General features: G+C 32.8%; 1 protein-coding gene across 8 annotated transcripts in view; it reads right to left on the reverse strand.

The window, feature by feature from the left end:
- BLTP1 (bridge-like lipid transfer protein family member 1) overlaps positions 1-16,287 on the reverse strand; it is a 216,795-nt gene that overhangs the window by 173,034 nt on the left and 27,474 nt on the right. For all 8 annotated transcript variants that reach the window (XM_055274662.1, XM_063637920.1, XM_055274665.1 and 5 more), the window contains 5 exons: positions 9,996-10,182; positions 8,703-8,784; positions 8,120-8,313; positions 6,106-6,185; positions 3,805-3,955 (listed from right to left, as the gene is read on the reverse strand). In XM_055274662.1, coding sequence (XP_055130637.1) covers positions 3,805-3,955; positions 6,106-6,185; positions 8,120-8,313; positions 8,703-8,784; positions 9,996-10,182 — 694 coding nt within the window. The remainder of the gene's footprint in view (positions 1-3,804; positions 3,956-6,105; positions 6,186-8,119; positions 8,314-8,702; positions 8,785-9,995; positions 10,183-16,287) is intronic.

Below are 16,287 nucleotides of genomic sequence, written 5' to 3' on the forward strand. Positions count from 1 at the left end.
TTGCTATCACATTTGACAATTAGACTGTTTTCTGCAATATTTAACACTTCCAGAGATCAATGAGCCTTGATCACTCAATAGATATACTATTATCAAATGAGGCATAAGAGAAAATTTGCACTATTCAAGAGTACTACGACAACCTAAAGACTCTCTACAAGTATATAAATTGCCCAAATGGCAAACAAAGAACTGACAGAGGATAGCTTAATTAAAATCATCATTCCAACCTGGACAAGTTACTCAATCTTCCCCAGAAAATTTGAGCTGCTTCCTCTTCTGTAACACAGGAATAATATACCTTGTCTCATACAAAGGTTCAGAGGTTTAAATGGTAAGATACATGGAAAACACCTAGCAGTGCATGGCACATGGAAGAAGTGGCTACTTCTATTAGTTTCATAATCAATTTACATCAATATTATATCATTAAAAGGCTAAAGAGCAATAGATTTCTAAAAGGTAAATAGGTATTTGGAGGCTAAAGTACTAATGTTTTTGCCTCCCCTTATCATTTGACAAAAATGAAAGAGCCCAAGAAATTTTCAATTCAGTCTTCTACATGAGCTAACATTAGTATTGCATAATGTTACTCATACATTGAAAGAAGGTGCCAGTCTATGGCTTTAAAACAGGAAGGGTTGAGTCGACAGTGACAGAAAATGCTACCTAGAATAAATAAGACTGGGAAAAATTAGATGAACCAGACAAAATCTACACACTAAGTCTCACAGACTTTAACTTGCTATCGTTAAATTAAAATATATGAAAGGAAAATAAAGTTCTGCAAATGTTTTAAGACACATAAATATAGAAAATTAAGAATATTAAGGATAGAGAATCCATTAGATAATCACTGACTACCAGGTGGGTAGATAGGAAGACATAATGAGAAGGGCAGTAGACCTGAAGGGCTGGTTTGAACCTCAGCACTTCATGCTGTAGCTTCACTATCTTGCCCAAATCACTGAATCTCTCTGCATCTCCATTTTTGCACAAGTTTAATGCGTTCATTACATCTGTCCTATGAATCTCACTGAGTTATAAGGATCAAGTCGGAAAATACTAATGAAAGTACTTTAGTTGAAAGCAATAAAAAAATGCCAGACAATGTTAGGAAGATTTGTATTATTATAATCATCATCTGAAGATTAAGTTTCATTGTAAAACAGTTTGTATTTCAACTCTGTCATGAAAATTCATAAAAAGAAAACATGAAGTAAAAACTGAATAATATCTTAAATATTCAGACAATCATGTAAAGGTAGTAGAACTGACATCAAAATCTAGAAACTAAAATCATGTTATATTATAAAATCTATAGGCTAAAACCATGCTATTTCAAAAGTCAGTAACTCCTCACAATGCTGAGTGAATTATCCAACAGCAAAACAGCTGAGATTTCTTCCTGTATGCCTTACGTTAATAGATGGCTGCTAAGAAAACTGTCCTTACTATTCATTACTGATTACAGTTCATATTTGTGCAGAAACTCAATACAGGGAAGGAGAAGAGGAAATGGCTACATAAGACCTTTTGAACATGTAATTGAGGGGACAAATATTGCTCACATTAGTGAATTTAATACATGTGAAAAATACATTTCTTTTTTTTTTTCTTTTTTAAATGAAGCTGAGTGTTTTTTTAAAGTCCAGGTCAGAAATGCATTGCTCTTCTCTCCTGGCAGTGGAAAAATCTACTGAAAGGAGCGGTTAAAGCAAATTTCTATCTTCAGTGTCATTTCTCTATTGCATTTTAGTTTGGGTTTTTGTGTAAATATACCCTAAAACTTATGAAAAATACATAATGAAATTAAATACAGTTTAAGAAGAATCACACTTTAAGTGCTAAAAAATGCAAAAATTACTTCATGGCCCTATGTTAAAGCATTATTTTCATTTTTTCTTCACAAACAATACATAACTGTTCTGCCAACCTAACAAAATAAACCTTTCTTGAGATTTCTGAATATAGTTTAAATAGATGTAGCTCTATTACTTAATGAAATGTAAAATCTCTCATTTTCAACTATATGCTATATGTTAAATATAGCATGACTTATAGGAAAAATTTTACCATAAGAGGAAAACTTAAATTCAATAATGTGAAAAGTATTTTCTTTCTAACCTGAAATTTTATGCTCTGCTTACTTTCAAGTTTAACAAATGACCTAATGCAGAACTTAATGAAGTATTGTTTTCGCATAATGCAAGAATTTTCAAATAACGAGCTTATTCATTTACCATATAATTGTTAGTTAGCTACTTAATGAGGCAGGTATTCCTATATACTACAGATAACAAGATTAATAGAATACACTGTTTGGTATATTATACCTCAACCAAACAGCCTTCTTAGAATATACTGCTTGACAAAATACATAATAATTCTAATAATGCTAGCTAGATGGCACTTTTTAAAAAAGCATTTAAAAAGTCAATATATCAAGTTAGTATCAGCACTCTTTCACTAATCTATCAATGGCCCCGTAATATCTGCTCAAGTGAATGACTTGGCTTGTATTTCTCTATTCAAAAAAGCTAGTTCATGAATAGAAAAACTAAACTAATTCAATGTCTAATTTTGTAGATAAAAACTTAGATGCTCCCTCATAATTAATGGTAAATGTCCCCTTCTTTGTTTAAAATTCTTCAAGAAGTAGAAAAATGTTCGTAATATATTAAAAATTAAAAATACTTTAAAATAAAATGACATTATAAAATCTATACCTCTTAACCACTATAGACTATAACTATAGGACAATTCTGCATTATCCTCATGCATTTATAAAACTCTTCCCTTGCCTCAATGATTCACCCTCCTCTTCTTTCCCTAACTCTCAATTATCTTTCAAAACTTAATTTACATGTTACCTCACCCAAACAGCCTTCTTCTCTCCCCTAATCTTTAATATAAATTATATACTATACACTGAATACCAAGTAACCTAAAAATTCATATGTTGAAGTCCTAACCCCTAAAATTCATATACTGAAGTCCTAACCCCCAGTACCTCAGAACGTGACTATATTTGGAGATGGGGTCTTCAGAAGGGTAGGTAATTAAGTTAAAATGAAGTCATTAGGGTATGCTGTCCTAATCCAATATGACTGGACAGTATGATCTGGACACAGAGGTACACAAGGGAAAGACCACATGAAGACACTGGAAAACAACAGCCATCTACAAGCCAAGGAGAGAGGCCTAGAACACATCCTTCTCTCATAGCCCTCAGAAGGAACCAATCATGCCACCATCTTGTTGGAGGACTCTTAGACTCTAGAATTGTGAGAAAATACATTTCTGTTGCTTAAGCCACATTATCTGTGATGCTTTGTTAAGGCAGCCCTAGCAAACTAGTAGAGTACTTTTCTAAGTTCTTCATCAAGACCCTTTACTTACCTTTATTATAGCACCTAATATTAGTCTTTTGGTTCTTTCTTCCCCACTAAAACTGGAAGATATATGTCTTTTATTTCTGAATTCCCATAGTCCCAACAATACCTGGCATATAGTAGGGGATCAATAAAGAAATCGTTGTTGATTAAATCCAAAAGAAAAAACAAATGAACCAACAAATACGCTCCTCATTCACCATCTTTCTAATCAATCAGCACCACCTTTGGAATGAACTTGCTTGTGGAGAAGCCACAAGCAAGTTATTATTTGGATCAAAATGTTTAGTGATATCTTCCTCTGCCATAATAAAATAGTTTATAAAAATTTTAAGCTAGTTTTTATTTAAAATTATATACATCTGAATACATCTAAAAGACTTATTAGAAATATAACATACTCAAGTACCTCTGCCTATCAGCCCATGGTCCATAATTAAAATCTGTTCCTTTACCACAAACTATATCCAGTCCCCAACATGGAGGCAAGTCTTGTAATTTGCAATCCTCACTGCTCATTTCTCCTTCAATATTTTCTTCTGTTTCTTCTGGAACAAGTCCTATATTCCAGAACACACAATACAAAGGCAGTTATTTAAAATGGCCATTAAAAAGTTTCCTTAGATCAGCAGTTCCAACATTTTTTGGTCTCAGGAAACCTTTACTCTTAAAATTTATTGAGAACCTAAAAGAGGTTGTTCTCATACTGCATTATGTCTATCAAGAATTACTATGTTCAAAATTAAAATTCAGCAATTAAAAAAATTTAAAAAATAGACTCACGTTGACATAAAATATTTAATGTAATTAAATATAACATGTAATATAAATATAAAATTAAATGAAATTTTAATCTCATTTTTAATGAAGAATAACTATATTTTCTAAAACAAAATAATTTAGTGAGAAGTATTAGAGGTTTTTTGGCAAATCTCTAATGTCTAGCTTAATAGAAAACAGGTGGATTCTCATAGCTGTTTCGGCATTCAATTTGTTACTGAAGGATTTGGAAAAGATCTGGCCTCTTAAAGATATGTAGATAGAAAAGGGAGGAGTATTTTAATAGCTTTTTCAGGTAATTTTTAATACTCTTCTTTGATACTACCCCAAAATTCAACAAATGGAAATTTCTTAAAGGTTAATTGCAATGTGGAATCTGAAGCCATATCACTAAACTTTTCATACCCTGTTATGTTAAAATCTACTGGTCTATCTTGCACTTTGAATACATTTATCTATGCATGACTTTTATAACATCATGCACTGGGAAATACGGGTTCACTGAGTAATGCAGATCTTTTCCAAATATTGACCAATTCCATTATTAAACATTTAAAAACATCACACTTGCTATATCATTGGTGGTCTCATCATAAAAGATATTAACTATTGGGATGCTGTCAAGCTCATAACAGCAGACTCAAATTTTCCAAAGTTCTAATTTTCACAAGAAAGCTCAAATTACAGTTTGTCTCTAATTACTCTTTCAAATAAAACTGGCACTCCATGAAAAAAAAAACACAATTAGTGCAGCTTGCAACTTAATCATACAAGTGCTTTTCCTCAAGACACCAGAATATTTTGGTATGCAGCACAAGCGCTTTATGTGTACTTCCCATTTTCTCACACCAAATATTAAAAACACTTTAATCAAAGGTCAACATTTGACAAAATAAATAATTTCTATTGCTTAATCAGGGAAATTTTTATGTGACTTTGACATTTTGTTTTACCGTAAACATGTGGCAGTTGAAAAATACAATGACTACTAGTATAATGAGGAACCACTTCGTTGATTCATGTTAAAGCAACAACAGTTTTACCCACCATTGCTCTGCACCATTAGCACAAATGTCAACATGGTGAAAAGGCAAATAACATCTTAGTTTTACTTTCAAAATACTTTGACCTTAAATACTTTTATACTCTGAAAGGTATAAAAAGAGCAGAAGTATGAAAAAAGAGCTTAAAACCCAATGTTTACTTTTAGAAAATGGAAGCCACCTGTCAAGAATTTTAATTAGATGGATTTCAATCCTCAAACTTTAAGTCTCAAATCTAATATACTAAGCTTCTAAGCTAAGATGAACTACCTTAACTATCACTACATTCTTTAAAGGTTTTCACTGATGATCATCTGCATTCTCAATTTTTGAGGTTTATCTATGAAAACTGAATTTGAAAAAAATAATGTTCTCTTTTAATCTATAATACTAAACTAATATTCAAGTTTTGAGAAATGACACAGATATTTTTCAGATATTTTCACTCTTATCTACATTTACTATTTCCTGGTGGCTAAGCAAGAAGATTTAAAATATTACTAGATATCAGCATTTCATAGAAGAAATAGAATTGTAGCTATGAAACATACTTTAAAAAAAAAAAAACAGGCCAGGCACCATGGGCTCATGACTACAATCCCAGCACTTTGGGAGAATGAGGCAGGAGGATCACTTGAGGCCAGGAATTTGAGATCAGCCTGGGCAATACAGCGAAATACCATCTCTACAAAAACTTTAAAAATTTGTCAGGCATAGTGGCATATTCCTGTCATCTTAGCAACTCAGGAGGCTGAGGTAGGAGGATTGCTTGAGCCTGGAAGGTCAAGGGTATAGTGGACTATGATTACGCCACTGCATTCCAGCCTGTGTGACAGAGTGAGACTCTGTCACTTTAAAAAAAACAGCAACAACAACAACAACAATACCTGGCTCATCCATGTAGTAGTAGATGTCAACATCATTTGACTGCATCACCACAAAACCTTCTCCCATTAATCTCGGTGGTCTATAAGAAGGTGGAGGGGAAAGCAAACTAAACAAATCTCCAGAATATTAAATGTTCAGTATCCTAGTTAATGCTGGCAATAGGTGAAAAGAAAAGGAAAAAAAACTAACAAGCACATAACAAGTAGCATCCTGAAAAGAAAGAAAAACATCTTTCCAATGAACAATCATCCTAAGAAATTGTTCCATGTTTTATTCTATGTTAGACTCAATAATAAAATGATACTAAAAATTTATCAGAAAATTACTTCAAGAAGAAAAAAAAATTTGGTTTTAAAAAGAAAAACTTTAGTTTTATATTTTTCATTTTCAGTTTTGAATGACAGAAATCGATTTAAAACAAAGTTTAAATACAATGGAATGATGATCACTGGAATAAAATGATCATTTTCTGCATTTACAACGAAATTAAAATTTGACCATTTTATATTAATAACTAAATAATATCATTTTATCTATCTGTATATTAAACTATAATCATTCAAAAACATTAAATAAGAAAAAATGTTGTCATTTTTATCTTCTTATTATTACCTATTTCCATGAACATTAAATCAACTTGAAATAAATCTAGAGCAAACATCGTGAACTCTAACTCTGGAATGAACGTTTTTCTACCATCAATAATTTCCCAGAAACCATTAATCTTTGCTTGCTTTGATTAAACAACTTTTCTCTTTGTCATACATACATCACAATATCTTCTTGCACATCAAAACTAACTTCTCAATCATTAGATGATATTAAATGCAAAAACTCGCAATTTTTTTCTAAATATGTATTAAATCACAAAGGTTAATGTTTAATATCATCATGTAATTTCCACACTTAGTTTTAACAAGTGAAAAATACAATTTTAAATCTTTTTATACAAATTATTAATAGCAAGATACTTTTTCATCTTACTCTCTATAATTTTTCAAAAAGATCCTGGTTTATTCAGTATTATACCTTTACTCATACACATTTGTGTGCACAGTCCACATTCCAGAAGATTCTTAACCAAGCCCATGATCTTGAAGAGTGAGGCCAGGTAGACCCACAGTCACCGTGATACTCAAAAAGGAAAAACCCTCTTTCTATCATTCTAGCCAAATCCTGGAAAATCGAATACCAGACCAGCCAAGAGTTACAACTAAAAAGGAATAATCATGTTTCACATAGAACCTCATAAAGTGCCTACACACAAAGATAAAAGCTGAGACACTGTACTGAAAACTCTCCATATGAACACTTAAATTACATAAATTCAACCAGAGTATCCTTTACACACACAAAAATTGAGAAAAAACATAAAAATCACAAGAGCCCATCTCCCACTCAGCATCCCACCACACTGAGTCTAGTGTAACTCATTCCTATAATGAGTTTTATAAATACAAGCAGCTACTTCACTGAAAGAAAAAAAAAAAAACTGGAAAGCTAGCTGGAAAACTGACAGTTTGGAACTTAATGAAATGTCAAGTGGGTCTCAAAACTATACCATCTTAACTTCACCAAATTTTCCAAGATTAACTTCGATTCAATTTTCAACTTTCAATAACTCAAAGTGGTATTCCACTGTAATGAATCTGTTCAATTTACTCTTTAGTCACATCTTCTAGAAACAAAAACCTACCTGTAATGTGTATCTCCTAACATACAAACAGGAACTAATTGCACAAAGTAAGTTTCCAAAATACAATTAGAAGGAGAAAAAGATAAAAAAATTATAGTTATAATCATGCAGAAAAATATTTAAAATTAGAGTTTATCATTGGATAGCATATCCATTTATCCTATAAAGAAGGACTACATTGTTAATTGCTTTAATAGAGAAATATACCTAATTTTTGTACAACTTGTAGCAAAAAAAATTAAAAGGATGTTAAAGTTTCTAGCTGTATCTATATTACCTATAAGAAGTTTTTTATTGTTTTTATAAGATTTTCTTACTCATCATTTTGAAGACCAACATATCTTGGACTAGGAACAAGCATGACTCGAACATTTTCAAGCTTTCCTTTCACAATATGCATGAATTGGTCAAGATGACTTGAAGGTGGTTTTGTAGTATAAGTCAAGAAAGCATCATCAAAGTTGATGCACAGAGTTTGCGGCTGGTAGTGATTTCCAAAGGCCAAACGTCCCTAAAAAAAAAAAAAAAACAAAAAAAACAGATAAGAGACATTATATCATGCTATTCTTGCCATATTTCTTTCTTTAGCTAAACTAATAATAAACATTTTCAAACAACAGCTTAATGATTCCACTTTAGGACTATGTGCTATTTAAATTATTCCACTGGTCAATTTAAACCAGTACTTAAAAGAAAATTTAAGTACTTAAAGAAATTTAAACACAAATTTATGAGAAAACAGTATTTTAAAATAATTATTTCACTCACACTTTACAGAAATGGGAACTAAAAAAACTCCACAAAATTATTTAATTTTGTTACATTAAAATCATATTTGCAAAAATTAAAAGTTCTACGTTATTACCCCATGAAACAGTAATTGTAGCAGAATTTACTTACTGTGCTCACATTGACCTTTATGACTGGAATAAGTGATCTCCATGAAGATGTGGGGTCTTCGGATTCTGTTTTTACTTTAACTCTAACAAGAAAAAATAAAACTGACATGAATAAGAAAAACTTAAATACCTGAGGACATAGTTCACTTCCTCACAATACCATACCTCACAGTATCAGTTTACCTTTCCAAATACATCTAATGACTACTTCAGTAAACAGAACAATGATCATCTGAAGGAATACTAATATTTCTACAGCTGTCTACTGGAGCACTCTATCATATCAACTTTTAGATGGATAAGCTATTATAACAAAACTACGTTTTTAGAATAACAAGCTTTAATGAGAAAACTATAAGGGATGACATGCTGTCATTACATCTACCATTTTGCCCATTATGTTACTATACGACATTTTATAAGACAGCCAAAGTTATTATTAAACATAAATGATTAAGGTACAAGTCACTTTGATGTTTGTCTACTGTTTTAAGCACTTCTGAAAACAATCCAGTTGCTCCTCTTCCTTCCCTCACCCAAATGCCTTGTGCCAAATAAATTTTCCCTTAATGAAATGAAAATGATAAGCCAAGAGTAAGAAAACTGGCCATATACAAAGTACACAAATGTTAAGAAATCAAAATGTCACAGCAATTCACTAAACAGATAGATAATATATAAATAAATAGGTGTGGCTATGTCCCAATAAAACTCTATATACAAAACAGGCAGTGGGCTAGACTTGTGCTATAGTATAGGTCTAAGTTTGCTGATCCTGTTCTAGAATAATTTTGTAGGTAGACCTACATACACAGATATGTATTTCTAAAAGCAGACCTACATATACAGATATGGAACAATCTTACAGACAAACTGCTACATAAAAAGCAAATTACAGAACAATACACACTATATGAGGCACATATTCTAAACATATATGTTTAGAAACACACAGAACAAAATCATGTATTTTATAAGCACCTTAAATATGTATGTATACATTTATGTACATACATTCAAAAGGATAAAAAATAAATTGATAACAGTAGTTATTAATACAGAGAAAGGTAGGATTTGTGCGCAGGGGAATAGAACAGGACTTTTTTAGATTACATATTCTGTATTATCTCAATTTCTAAAATAATTATATAATTATTTATGTTACTAAAAGTTTCAGTTAATTTGCAAAGAAACATTAGGCTCTGTTTAGGTGCATAGCCTCAATGATATTCTAATAAAGGCAAATAAATGTTTAAATGCTAGAGATTAATAAAATTTAAGTATGATACTGAACCTTTCAATTTTCGATTGGGTTCTTGTTCTTCCATTTTCCCGTGTTTTATCATCATCTTTCTTAGGTGGAATTATTGTTGGCTCCAAACCAAACAACTCTTGAAGGCGTCCATAAAGATCCGAACGATTATAGACATGAAATTCAAAGTCATTGACTGTGATGTATAACCTGGTTTCTGCCTTTGGATCTAAAGACACCAATTACAAAAAAATTTTTAGTCAACATTTAAGAACTTCAAAGTTTTTACTCAAACATTTTTACACACCTGAAGTAATTCAATTTATTTTAAAATAGAATTCTATGATACAGAGAAGCATATTAATAAAATAAATGTAAAACACTGGCCAAAAAAAGAAAAAAATTGATGTTTCTGTTATATTTTAATTTAGCATTCTAAAACCAACTTTAATTTCTAGATTCCGGTTATATACTGAAAAAATTCAAAGATTGTTATGCTAAGAACAGTAAAGTACCACTTAAAGAGTAAAAGTACACCTTTACCCTAATATAGCCATAATTTTATACCAAAATATATGCAGTAAAATGTTTAAAGTATGATGCTTTATTTAACTATCATATTGGTATTTGAACTTTTGCATCACAGAAACTACAATTTTTCATAAATACTTATTTCCATAAACATATACAACACTAAAACATAGGTTTTATGAACTGTGGACTTCAATCTTCTCAAATAAAAGACATAATTACATTAAGTAGAAATAGCAATAGTAATTAATGAATCCATTTAAAGTGACGGATGAGGCACTTGTTTCTACTCAAGAAATAATCTAAAACAATGCATTACATGTCAACCAAAGAGAGCCACGGAAGAAAGGTACTACAATCAATGCTTTGTTACCAAATGAAAGAACTACCATGTTTTCTGAGACCTCTTTTTTATAACCTTTATCCATTTTTATCTCTATTGAACAAATCCAAATATTTATGGATATTTAAATGTTTTCCACTTTATAACGGATGTTTTAGGAAACTATGGAGTTTACAAAACTCTGATTTTATCAGCACTTGGTTGAAAAATCCTTTCTTTTCACCTAGTAACCTACTGTAATTTATAACTTTATTCCTACAGGAAAATAGATTTAAACTTACAAATCTGAGACAGCCAAAATTACTTTAGATTTCCCTATTACTTCACTAGTATTTAGTCTTCTATCATTTTGCTATCATTCTCTTGCCCCACATAGTTTTTCCCCTCTTCTATACTATATGACATACTCTTCCCTGATGAAGTCTGGCGTAAATGGGCTAGTATTTGGCATCTGTAGAAATAATGAAATCAGAATATTAGGGGCAGATTTCATGTCTGGAAAAAGTATTCCAACAGCTAGAGCAGCTGTTCATTAGATAAGTTTGAAAAAAGGCTAAGTTTTGTCATACAATAAAGTATTGTGAGAGTTTGAAATAGGCATTTTGCAGTTTCTCATGTGTGGTTTAGAAAGGTAGTATGCTAATGAGTCTCTAGACTGTGACTGTATAGTACCAGTTGCTAAACCAGCATTTTTACCTCTTTTTCTTAGCAACTGCTATGAATGTTTTTTTGTTTGTTTGTTTTGAGACGGAGTCTCCCTCTGTTGCCCAGGCTGGAGTGCAATGGCACGATCTCAGCTCACTGCAACCTCGCGCCTCCCAAGTTCCAGCAATTCTCCCACCTCAGCCTCCAGATGAGCTGGGATTACAGGCACCCGCCATCATGCCTGGCTAATTTTTGTATTTTTAGTAGAGAATCGGTTTCACCATGTTGTGCAGGCTGGTCTCGAGCTCCTGACCTCAGGTGATCTGCCTGCCTCAGCCTTCTAAAGTGCTGGGATTACAGGCGTGAGCCACCACACCCGGCCCTACAAACTTTTTTTCTTAGCAACTGCTATCAACTACCTAAAGAATAATTTTAGGTGGCATTTAAGTGAAGGTATCTTACTTATACTGCAGAGATGGCTAAACTTATTACTAAGAGCCACGTTCTTTTCAGTCTTGGCTTTTGACACATTCACTTAACTTTGAGCAGGCCCAATATTTATGCCTTTGATTTCATTTATTAAGTCTATCTAGTTTGTTCCTTAGAGAGATTTACTTTAGGTACATATTTTCCCCTACATGTCATGCTTCTATTAACCTTGCAGTCTATTTGTTAGATGATTTGCTCTTTTGAGTAAACTTTTCTTTTTTAAAAACATATTTAGTTAACATAAGCCATATTGTTAACAAGATTACAGTGGAGCTGAAACAAAATTTTTTGTTTATATAGCTGGTTTATGATTTTGAAAGAAAAATGTACCTCTTTGTATATTTACACTAGATCTTTTATTCTCAATTATTTTCAGTATTTAGGATATTTGTGTGAATAAATAAAGCTGTAGGGGGAACAGTGAGGTTGGAAAGTAGAGAAGAAGGTCCATTTGAACTAATATCCCATGCTATTAACCCTAGAATTTTGTTCCAAAGAACAAAACTTGGAAAAAATTGATCTTCTCAAAACCCCTCATCGACTTGGAAATAACTAATACTTTAAAAACCTCTCATTTTGCTGATTAAGAAAGAAATTCCTGTGATTGTAACTTGTAGAGTCAGAGCAAAAACCTAGGTCTGCTAACTTCTAGTCCAGTGCTCCTTGTATTATAAAACAGCCTTGTCAACTGGGGCCCAAATAAGTCCTTGGAAATTCTTACCATAAATATTGATTGCAGCTTGTGGAAAGGATGGACACCTGTAGTATCCAGAGGCAACTGACAGTTTAAAGCTATAAGCCTAATGACACTGACCACTTTAGAATTTTCTGATTTTAGAAATTCTCTGATTCTAGAATTTCTAGGGTGCAGAATGTAAATCTTAAATTGTTTAAGCTTCTTTTTTTTTTTTTTTTTTTTTGAGACAGGGTCTCGCTCTGTCCCCCAGTGTGGCATGCAGTGGTGCAATCATGGCTCACTGTAGCCTCAACCTCCATGGCTCAAGTGATCCTCCCACCTCAGCCTCCCAAGTAGCTGGGACCCCAGGCACGTGTCACCATGCCTGGCTAATTTTTGTATTTGTTGCAGAAACAGAGTTTCACTATGTTATCCGGGTTGGTCTCAAACTTCTAGGCTCAAGCAATCCTCCCACTTAGGCCTTCTGAAGTGCTGGGATTACCAGTGTGAGCTACTGCAACCAACCCAGCTTTTTTTCTTTTTGAGAAAAGTAGTTACTTCATTTGATCATGAAATATTACATCTGATTAAAATGAATTGCTCCTCACCAGAATACATGTATGAAGTCAAGAATAACTGACCCAAGTGTTTGTCATGAAAGAGGTGGTTTTTGATAAAAATCTTTAACAGGTATTTATTTGGCATTCACTTTATTAATCATTGTGTTAAGCTGGGAGGGGGATTTAAGAAAAGAAAGAGGGAAATGAGTGCTACTTGAATCGATTTGGTGGAGCAGATGCATATAAACAATTACAATTAAAGGAGAAAGGGAGCAGTGAATGTGAATGGAGGAAAAATACTGAGAACTTCTAACTTTGATACAGAACATTTGGTATGGTCCCAACAGGGTCATGGTTTGACAATAAAGTTCTGCCCATTTGTCAGGAAGTAGAATGGTAGATGGAGGGCTCCTGTGAATGCCTTATTCCTCAAGGAGCATGCATGATGATGAGTGAGGAGGATTATGTCAGACAGATGTGGAGGGGAGGGGAGCTCAGATGGAATAACTGATTAGACCAATGGCACTGAGGTTAGAAAATGTGTGTGTTTAGAAATTCAATTTGGTGGTAAATTTAAGGTAATGGGGTAATAGGGGATGATTTGGAAACTGTGTATGGAGGACCCTGAACACCTGGCAGGCACAGTCAATAAACTCAGGGGAGGGCAGGGGAGTGCCATAAACTCAGCTTCTTTGAAAGGACATAGCAAAATGTAGTCACTACTTCAGATTCATACACCTCAGGTTAATAGAAATAGCTTAAATACTGGCCTTCCCTTGACTGGCTTTCCCCTATAATTTCTGTCAATGTCTTGAATTCTTTTTGTCACTCTTTTAATATTAGCATATTGCTGTCTCTCTGTATGCTCTCTGTAATTGCCCACAATCTAGAACAGAAATATAATAATTTTTGGATATTCTGTATTCTTCTTAACATTTAAGAATATTTAAATTTTTTGGCTTAAGTGTTCTTTTTTAAATTTTTTGTGTGCCAATGATTTTCAATACAAAAAAAGATTCCACACCTCTATTTTACAGTGATGTTAGAGGTTGGTAGATGTTATCAATTATTACTTTTGCAATTACTAATAATTTGCTCATACTTTTACCTACAATATGACATTTAATTCTCATCAAGAGGAGCACATTGGTGAAGAGTCAATTAAGTTTTTCTTCCCTGTGCTTTTTTAAAGGAAGTTCTCTAGTATGGAGGATGACATTCTTAACAACATGCTCAATGTCCTTCAAAAGTAAAGACATGATGTCAAATAGTAATGCAGGAATAAGTAATTTGGTTTAAGTACATTATTGGTCTACCATTACTCAGGGACAGAATTTAGACTGTAGTAGATAGAGGAATGAATAGGCTGCAAATGAAGCTTTGATAAAAGTCTAACAAGATTAGTAGCTTATACAAGCATTATATATAATATTAAAACAGAATATGTTCACTAACAAGACCTTATAATCAGTATTTCTTGCTGATTAAGGGCAGATCCATATGCTTGGCAGTTAACCAAGAAGGAAGTTGATGTTTCTTGGTGGAAAAATTAGAAGCCTAATTGGGGCATATGCCTGAATAGACAGATGTGCGTTCAGCCTTCCAAGGAGATGGACCAAAGTCTGTCTGTAAGTAGGACCAAGATTTTTATTACTAAGTTTTTGAATTGCTCTATCAGGAAAAAAAGAGGAGTGTTCAAGTGCCCAAATTCTGTGCCAGGAGCACATTTAGATCTGTCAGTTGTCCAGTATAGCTCTTTAAAAAAAAAAGAACACATCTAATTTGCTTACCACAGGATGTTTGTAAATATTCTCTAGGTTATAAAATTAGTGATCTGCTTTATAGATGATTGTCAGCTAAAGACCAATTATATCTGTCAAAAATCTTTCTTTTGTTTTTAGGATAAAGACTGTCTTTTGGAAAATAAACTGTAAGACCAGTTGCCTCTTAACAGGCAAAGATATATCATAATGTTTAAATGAATATGGATCTGAATAAATAGTCATGCTTTCTTAACCACAAGAAATTCTTATATCAAGAAGTGAAAGAATGACGGTAAAGTATGTCCCTTTCTGTTATTTTATTACTTAGAGGTTTTAGCCTACTATAATCTATCAGTGTAATTTAAAACTGGTTACATCTAAACCTTGTTTGTTAAATAAATTACATCAATAGAAAATCCTGAGCAGTTTTTAAAAGGTCAGTAGACTGTTTTGTCTTTGTATTGATTCTAAGAATTATAAGGCCTTGGCAGCACTTCTGCACCTTGCCTTTTTCACTACAAATAGCATGTGTCCCAATTACATAATTAAATACGTATCTTTCTTCTGATTTCTCTTTGGAAAACAAGGAGTCTCAATTAGCTGTTTGTTCAGAAGACTTAAGCAGTTCTACAAAATGCATTTACTTTTACTTTTGTGAAGAGTTTAGTATCTGGGTTCCAATCTACTTCTTGCTGGTTGTGTATTCTTGGGCTCCAATCGCTAGAGTTGTTGTGAGGATTAAATAAAATTATGTGCATAGAGTGCCTAGAACAGTACCTGGAACACAGCAAGAGTGCAATAGAGCTGAGCTGCCTTTATCATTATTCTGAACATTATATCACATTCTGAAAGATTATCTTAAAAGAATAACTTGAAAACAAATACATAATTTACATGACTAGTAAGAATTTGACCTTAAAAGAGAAAAAAACTAGTATTTATTTTGTACAGCAATCCTACAGGTAAGTAGAGGTGTTCTCATTTTATAGATAAAAAAATGAGGCTCAGAGTGGTCAAAATTCTTGCCTTAAGTCACAATATTAGTAAATGACGTTACAGGGATCACATCCTATATTATTTCTACTACTTATTTATCTCCTTTGTCCAGTTCCTGAAGAATCCAATGTAGCCATTCTCAACATATTAGGTTTTTTTAAAGAAGCCGTGTATGTGTGTGTGTGTGTGTGTGTGTGTACGTGCACGTGTATATGAGAGATGGATGCCTTTGGAAGAAGTGCCTGCCTTTTGGAGGGATACTTGTTTGTGAGGGGACATGCTCACTGCTGGGGATATGCCTCCGTTGATCTGGAATGGTACCCCTGTCTGT

This window comes from Symphalangus syndactylus, chromosome 4 (assembly GCF_028878055.3).
Source record: "Symphalangus syndactylus isolate Jambi chromosome 4, NHGRI_mSymSyn1-v2.1_pri, whole genome shotgun sequence".
Classification (NCBI taxonomy): Eukaryota; Metazoa; Chordata; class Mammalia; order Primates; family Hylobatidae; genus Symphalangus; species Symphalangus syndactylus.